This window comes from Phalaenopsis equestris, unplaced genomic scaffold (genome assembly GCF_001263595.1).
Source record: "Phalaenopsis equestris unplaced genomic scaffold, ASM126359v1 Scaffold198068, whole genome shotgun sequence".
NCBI lineage: Eukaryota > Viridiplantae > Streptophyta > Magnoliopsida > Asparagales > Orchidaceae > Phalaenopsis > Phalaenopsis equestris.
Genome location: NW_018218006.1, coordinates 102,824 through 111,799, shown reverse-complemented (window position 1 = coordinate 111,799; position 8,976 = coordinate 102,824). Strand labels below are relative to the sequence as shown.

Here is an 8,976-nt window from a genome sequence, read left to right as displayed (position 1 = left end):
GAAGAAAGGATTGATAATGATCCTGAAAGAAAAAGAAAAGCACAATAAAAGAAAAGAAGGGCAAAAAACAAAAAATTGTGGAAAAAAGCTTGAGGAGATGCCTAATTCAAAATTGGCTTCACTTGAATAATCTTAAAGGAAGAAAACTTATTTACACTTCTAAGCTTATTCATAATTTTTAAAGTATTAGTGTTTAAACTAGTAGAGTTCTCATATAATTCTTCTCTTTTAATTCTTCTAAGATTCCTGAGTGTGACAAATTGCATTTATTTTTGAAATGAATAGAAAATCAGAATTCCTAACTTGATTACTTAATATCCTTTCATTTTAGTTCTAACCTGAGTTATTGAAAATTTTTCTAAAAGTTTCATTATCACATTTATGGGGCAAAAATATAAGATTCTTTAAGTGAAACCCACTACCATAAGTTACTATATTTGGTTTACATTGGACAAGGGTTACTTGAGGACAAGTAACATTTAAGTTTAGAGGAATTGACATGCCTTAAAATTACATATTTTTATATATGCATTTTATGCTTATTTTTAAGAATATTTCACTTTAATGAAAGATATTTTTGTGTGTTTTTTATTTCAGGTACAAGAAATAGAGTTTAAGAGCAAAAGTAGCAAAAATGGAGCAAAAATGGGCCAAATGGAGCAAAAGAACAAAAAGTGACCAGGCGCTTAGCCGCTAGGATCTAACGCCTAAGCGCCAGGATGTTCTAGAAGGTTGGCGCCTAGGCGCCACAGTTGGGCGCCTAGGCACAAGAAATGGTTTGTCCTTGTATACATTGAATTTGAACGAATTCCGAAAAGGTGCCTGAAGTGACCCTTAGTGATTTTCAGAGCTTTATTTATAAGAAAGATTTCCACACAAAATAGTGGAGGTTTTTGAGTCGTTTTTAGTAGGTTTAGCCCACCATTGGAGTGGGCGGCCACCATAGTGAGAGTGTGGTGAGTCTTGGTGTTTGTGGAGTCTTTTGTGAGTCTTGTGGAGTCAAGATCAGTCAGGGAAATTCAGAAGATTGCTTGGGGAAGAGTTTGAGATAAGTATTTCTATTTTGTTTAAGTTTTGTTTTGTGAACTTGATTTTTAATATATATCATGTTTTATTTCATTATCACCATAAATTCTGAGTAGTTTTCTTTTCTTTCTCCTTGCAATAAGAAGTAATCATGTGTGGGGGGTTAGAATGTTTTGAAGATTTCTTTTATTCAAAAAATTTGTGATGATATTTTCACTGGTTCTTCATTGACTTTGTAAACTGACCATTTGTAATGTTAAAATCCATTGTGAAACTTAATGACTTGGGAGGGTTATGATTTCACCCAACTAGTGTGAATCACACTAAAACTTGGATAAAAGGGATGCCAAGTCCAAGGGGGAGTGCAAATAAATAGGGAGATAAGTTTTGATGGGCATAGAATTTGTGATTCTAGAGTGACATGCTAGATCCTTTTTCAATTCGGTCTTTAGTTTGGAACTTGAGGTCTGGTTAGTCCTGTAGAAAGGGCACAATGAGTAATCTGAAAGTGAGAGACAGAAATCTACTTAGCACATCCATATTAATCAGGGACTTAACTTTAAGTTAGACAAAGTTCTTTATGCATTTGAGAGAGGGTAAGGAATAAATATGTTTCTATTTGTCATAAAATCTTATTTTCATTGTTAAGCATTTGATTCCTACACTGATTATAATCTTTTTGCAAGGGGAAAGACTTTTTGTTGTAATCGTACTTCCTTACACATATGTAGTTTAAGAAACTGTGCATTTACTTTTAGCTTTGCATTTAGAAGTAACAAACTTTAGTTTATACCCTTTTACAGAAAGTTTGATATTTTTCTCCTACAAATTTTGTTTATAGTTTGGGTATAAATATTTCTAAGTTAACATATAAATTCCTTTATTCCTTATGGGTTAGATACTGAGATTTTGAAAGAAAACTCGATATTATTTGAAACGATATGTATGCTTGAGTAGTACCCGTATTGTGTAAGCCATTAGTTAATTTTATAACATATTTATTTTGCACACTAGCCGCTGAATATAAATTGGGTTTGTTGGTTCTAAGCTTTTTGAATATTAATGCATGTAACCTATTTATTTTGCACAATAGATCATGGAAGGAATTTAATATCAATGCAGGTAACTTGAGGGCTTTTTGACTATGTTTCTAACTTCTTTTGTTTATTAAATTTTATAGTTTTCTTTGTTTTTATTAGTCATTTCATTTTGCTTTTTGGATTTGTTGGTTTATTGTATAAGTGGAAGATCTTTTGGGCATTATTATCCATTACTTCAGAAGTTTTGGCTAAAGTATTTTTTGGATTGTTAGTTGTTGTTGTGGATATGTTGGACTTTAGAGGTTATATTCAGTATTTCTTTCATGAATTATTTACCGTTGCAGTTTTTTTTATTTTAGATGTATTTTGTTTTTTTTCTTCTGTTTGGTTGGGATTTTTTTATTTTTTTATTGAGCTAGTCATCACTTTCATTTTCCAAAAAAAAAAATAATAATAATTAACTGCCATCTACATTAAATAATTTTTATGGATACCTTCATAATCTACTCCAAAGAAATTAAAAATTGTTAAAAAAAATAAAAAAGCACTCGCCCCAACGGCGGGACCTTTGACCTTATTTGCTTCCTTTGTGCTCCATCTATGATGCAGAACGTGCTGCAGGCCAGAACGCTCTTGCACCTTAACGCCGCTACGGCAACGTTCTCCTTTGCCCAAAAGTTTAACTTCGAAGTTCTCAGTTTAGTCCAAACACGACTCCCGGCGACCTTCTGGCACGTAAGCATCAGTTCCCCGCCTCCCTCCTGATGCTCCGCTCCACACATTGGAGCTTAGAAAAGGAGTGACTTTTTTGAGAAGACCGTTTATATACCGGTTTATTTAAATAGAGAAGAACGGCCCAACTCTTCACCTTGTCAAATTCTTCCTATCTCCTATTTCTTTAACGTGTTTAGGGGCATAATTGAGTCCTACAGCAGTGGAAGGGGTCAGAGGGTAGTTCTCTGCTGATGGACTCGAGGTAAGCGCCTTCTGAGCTCTATGTCGATAAAGCTGCTTATTTTCTGCTTGGCTACAGCAGTATAGGAGAAACGTCCCGTCGATGTTTTGGTGATTTTCAGCTTTTGCAGAAATGTTCGATTTTGTCATATAAGGAAACTGAAGTGGAGAATAGATTAAATAGGACTTGCTGTCTGCAATATTGATTGCTTTGAAAACAATCTCTTTTGCTTTATCTTATAACTTTGTTTTGAAGGGGCCTTTGATATTGTAATTGAACTCTTGCACTGGGTTTTCTGTCTTGGGCCCGCACGTTTTACTGATTAGTAGGCTAACCTAGGTCATCTATGTAAGTTGTGATCTACTATAGAGAGAAGTTTTGGTGCCATGTAAGGCTTATTTCTTGTGCAATACTTGATTCTGATAAAAAGGGATCTTATGCAAAATTAGGATTGGAACACACATGATCTAGCAGAAAAGCGCCGCTGCTGTGTCTTGTTCATTGTGATGCTCTATTGTGATTTTTATACTTCTTATACCCATTTGTTTTATACTTGTGCTACGGCATTTTCCTTGTTACTTGCTTTAAGCTTGTGATTATTTATGTATGGGTAGAAGTGAGGCCAGCAATATTATCAGTTCCTAAATAAGTGAATTTTTCTTAATCAATGTAAATTTTCGGATTCTATGTCTTTTTGTACAACATCTTTATTTTTTTTCTACATGTTAACTTGCATTTTGACAAGATTTGATTGGGATCCTTTTCATGTCATGCGATTTCATTGGCGAGATACCGATGGTGAACTTTTTTAAAGGAGCGAATGCTTGAATCAATGATAAACTTAGTTAATATGTTTGTAAATATCTCTATGTTCTATTTTGTTTAGTTTTTATTTTTCATTTTTATTTTTTGTCGTACGAAGTAGCTTCATTGAGAAGATAGCTGTGGTGGTAACTTTTGGATAAACGGGCAAAACACGCGATTCAAATGATACCGCGACGTTTTCAAAAACGCCCTCGCACTTATAAGCCGCCCCAAACACACCCTTATTTAAAAGGAAGCAAATGCTTAAATCAATGTAAAACTTCAGTTCATAAATCTCTAGATGTTTTCATGTAAAACTAATCAGCCTGAAGTTCTGCAACCAATAAATCAGAAATATTATTTTCCTTTCTAGTGCCTAGAACAACTGCTAACCTTTTAAAATTCTTTGCTATGCTTTTCATGGCATTCATTTTGCTATTAATAGATTCTTGAATGAGGTTTATATCATGCTTAGAGGAGTGAATTCACTTCAGATATTATGTATAAGCCAAGGTGGTGTGACCTTGTAATGAAATACGAACAGCTTCAAATGTTGTTGTTAGAATATAGGAGGAAGTAGCTTGAGGTGGTCATTGAACTAACCTTGGAGTGACCTAAATCAAGCACACCAAGTTTGAATTTTGGGACTTAGGGCTTTTTGAATGGAGGGGGATTTAGGCTTAAGAGTGACTTTTAAGGGTTAGGGGAATGTATGTTGGTTTTCTTTAGAGTTGGCGGAGAGATTCCAAGAGGTTTAGAGGCTTGTAAGACAGGGAAACTCAATACTAAGTCAAGAGTGTCCAATCTTGGCAAAAACTACTCTAATGCTTTGCAAATTATTCTGAGGGTTGAGGAGGCTAAGGAATTGGACTGGAAATATAAGAGGGGAGAAGGTTATTCCAATTAATTAAAGATAAGTTTGTGCATGATAATTCTTGCAACTCACAAAATAAACTCGTTGAAAAAATACCGTGTAAATTCCTTAGCTTTGGAAATGGACAGCCAAGCTTTTCCCCAGAGAAAAGAAAACCAATTTTTTTTCAAATCAACATTCAAGCTCTTCATTACTTTATCAGAACATACTATAGAGTCTTTAGCATTAAAAGAAGAAAAGAAAAACCAAGGGCGTGAGGAGTTGAGGCCTTCCCCATTGAAAGGATGCTAGGGAGTTGAAACATCCCTTGGCCAAGAAGTATGACTCTTTAGCTTGAGAAAGATATGTCCGACCACTCTTTAAGGATTAGTTTCATTTTCATGCAATTTCCCTCCAGTTGAATTCTAGTAGCATTTCACTCAGAATCTGAAAATTTCATTTTCAAAACTTAATAATGTGAAAAAAAAAAAACAAAATTTACGGCTTTCTTGTCTTAGAATTACAACAAGATTAGCAAGTGTAAATAAAACCAGGCTAATGATTTTTTTAAAGCTTGCTTTCTACTTTGGCCTCCTATGGTTGGTCTATGTTTTTTGTTTTGGGCTATTGTGGGTTAGTCCATGCTTAGCTCTATTATCTTCCCATGCTACTTAACAAGCATTTCTTATATACAATTAGATTTATTTAATATATGAATGAGAAATGTGGACCCTTACCTCAAGAGCTTGCAATTGCATTGATTGTGATTCTTTGTCACAGGTAAGACACGTTGCTTTCTGATTGAAGAGAGCACAACTACTGGGATCTTTGATTTTCGTAGCTCATTTGCTGTCTTTTTCACTGTAGCTCTGGCCTCCTTGGTTCTACTCTCGAATATACGGTGGGGGTTGCCTTGCCAAGTAGATCAAGATGAATCTTAATGATTTGGAAATTAACTTGGCTGTGCTGAGTCTTTTTTAATGATTGTTCCGGTTGAGCTGGTCACTATCATGTTGATTAGGGATGTAAGCAAGTCCCTTGTGTACTCTTTAATTGAGTAGATTGTGGCTCATGTTTCCAACTAGTTGATTGTTCCTACAACTAAAGCTTTTAGGATTGAATTGGCTTGATCTTTTCTAAGTGAAACTGGAACAACTGTAATTAAAGCCAAATCCTTTCTGATTACGCTTAAGGTATGCTATGTAATCTAATCATAAGGGCAACTTTGATCCCATCATTGTGTATTGGGCTAGATTTAGCATATCAACTATTCTAAATTGCTAAAGTGGCTTGACACACAGGAACTCTACATCTATGTGGTCTTAGAGCTTAATTAAGCAACTAGATCATGCCAACATGGCTTGAAATTTTCTTGTTTTGCTTGAATCACCTCTAATAACCATTGTTTATCGGCATTGGGCTTGGCTGATCTCTATGTAATGAGCCCATTGTAAATAAGTGAGCGATATGGCATGACGTAGTGGGGTGATTTGGTGTTTCCATGTGTTAAATTAGTCTTAACCACATGGTTACAATTTTGAAGATGTAGTGCTAATTTTCCAAATGAGCCAAACTTTTGCTTAGGTCCAATTGACCAAATTGATTTAACCTTTATGGAATTGAGGGTTGCAATGAGCTTAAATGAGCTTTGTTCGAATCTATTAGCTACAATGTGACAACACGAACACATAACCAACGAGATTTGTTTGTTTTGGCCTAGTGGCCTCACAGTTTTGCCTCATTGGTGTTGTAATGTCCGATGTTTTTTCATAGTTAGCATCACCGTTACAGCAGAGGAGTCATATGGAGTGGGAGAGGCACAGTTTTTTCATTTTTATAAGAAAAACGAAACCCACGTTTCAAACCATAACAATTTTGGCATCCTGAGAAGCAAGCAGAGATGCCATTGAGAGGAGGAGAGAACGAGATAGGGCAATGTCTACTCCGATCATGAATGCGAGCATACTTGCGAGGATGATTAATACGAATGAAGAGAACAATGGATGTGTGAGCGACTAGAGCATGGATTTGAGTGTCAGGAAGGCTCACCAAGAGATGCCATTGAGAGGAAGAGAGAATGAGATAGGGCAACGTCGACTCCAATCATGAATGTGAGCATACTTGCGAGGTTGATTGATACTACGAAGACAACAATGGATGTGCGAGCGACTCGAGCATGGATTTGAGTTTCAAGAAGGCTCACCAAGAGGAGGAGGAATAAACGTTGAAATCAGAGGAGGAAGAAGAAGCGATGGGATAGTGTGGTAGGTCAAAAAAGGCATATGAGTAATCGACTGTCGTATGAGATCCTTTGTTTGGAAGAGGAGATGATCTGTGATGACTCTAGCGATTGAAGCCAAAGAGCTGACGCTGTGGAGCAGGCAAAGGCGATGAGGCCGCTTTGGCAATTTTTAAACGAGAGAAACTACGAGCAAATGAAGTAAGAAGATGACATACGATTCTTGGTGTGTGGAATTGAACGAAGTTGAACATGGAGGGCTCAATAGGGCTTGCATTTGAATTGAACGAGTGAGGTGTTTGGTTAAAAAAAGATCAGCCATTCCAGGGTTGTAGATGGTCAAACTGGGCAAAGCTCTATGCGATAGGAAGAAAATAGGGAGGGCTTTTTTGTGTGAGTCACGTGCACATGCAGAAGAAGAGGAAGGAGGAGCCAAGGCTTCATGTGGGGAAGAATGGAAAAAGGGAGCCTTGCATTATGGGTTGTCAAATAGAGCAGTGTACTATGTGCAAAAGGAAAAATAGAAATGAGGCGGCCGCATGCACGTTTTGTGAAGGAGGCAGCTGAGCTTCAGGTGCTAAGGTAATTTTATTTACTTTGAATTATTTGGATTCAATAAAAATTATGTAATACTAAATTTCTAATAATTATTAACGAGTACTTTGTCTTTTAAAAGGTTTTAAGTTATATAATAATAATAATAATAATAATAATAATAATAATAATAATAATAATAATAAGATTATATAGTTAAATTTATAAAATATCATAGGTATTATTTTGAAGAATTTAAACCGTTAATTCATAAATTCATAATGAGGCTTAATTCTTTTTTTTATTAAAAGTTAGTCTTCATGTTATAGAGATTATTAAGAAATAAAAATCTAATAAATCAGATTAGAAAAAGAATTGTGATAGTTATATTGTGACAAACTATAAAATATTAAATTGTTGATATAATTTAAGATTAGTTAGTTGTATTGGGGGAATCAAATTTATAATAAAATTTAAATTATTTTATATTTTATGTAGAAAACATGTATGAAGAGGATAAATTAGTTCACTTCATTATTCAAATGTAGGGCATATATTTATAGGGAAAACAATTTATTCTAATTTATAAACATACCAAATATATCTAACCTAAATTTGGAAAAAAAATAATTCTGAAATAAAAATAACAAAAGCATAAATATGAATAGAATAAAACTAACTAAGGAGTTTTCAAAGTTATACCCCAATCAATCTTCTTTGATAGATAGGTAGTCGATCGACCTGCCTAAGGAAGCAGTTGGATACTTATTTTCCACTCTCGCTTAAGTTGGGTCATAGATGTTGTAAAGACCAAACTTGGTATTGAACTATGAGAAGGAACTTAAACGAAGTGCATTGGCGATGGCATCATTAATTTGTTGATATGTCGGGATGTAGCCTAGTTGTATAATTCCACCATTGTCTTTTTAAGAAATGAAGTGTCTATCAACTTAATATGCTTGTTCCTATCATGATGCACAAGATTCTTGACAATATTGATGGCTGCAATATTGGAGAAACATCCAAATTCTCTTAATAATTTATGAATCCAGATCCCTTCATAGTTTTTCAAGGAAGATGCCCTATACTCTTATTTTCCACTGCTTCTAGAAGCAACTGCTTTTCTATATAATCAGATTTTCTCATACATAGGAGCAGTACCTTGTGGTGGACTTTTTGTCAGTGATTTCCCCAAACCAACTTGTATCACTATAAAATTTTAAGTCTCTATTTTTTTTATAAAAAATTAATAAATAACCTGGAGTATTCTTAAATAAATTTTAGATATTTGTACACCCTCCATTAGCAAAAAAGAAGTTGAGGAGGCTTTAAAGAAAACCAAAGGTGGAAAGTCTGTAGGACCTGATGATATCCCAATTGAAGTGTGGAAATATTTGGGAGATTTGGGAGTTTCTTGGCTTACTAAACTCTTTAATATTATTTTAAAAACTAAAAAGATGCCTGAGGAGTGGAGGAAGAGTATTTTGATCCCCATTTTTAAGAATAAAGGGGATGCACAAGAGTG

General features: G+C 34.7%; 1 protein-coding gene across 1 annotated transcript in view; it reads left to right on the top strand.

Annotated features, from left to right (window-relative positions):
- The first annotated feature begins 2,631 nt into the window (after positions 1-2,631).
- Positions 2,632-8,976, top strand: part of LOC110035544 (GDP-mannose transporter GONST1) — a 62,149-nt gene continuing 55,804 nt past the window's right edge. The window contains exon 1 of the mRNA XM_020739787.1: positions 2,632-3,042. Coding sequence (XP_020595446.1) covers positions 3,032-3,042 — 11 coding nt within the window. The 5' untranslated portion in view covers positions 2,632-3,031. The remainder of the gene's footprint in view (positions 3,043-8,976) is intronic.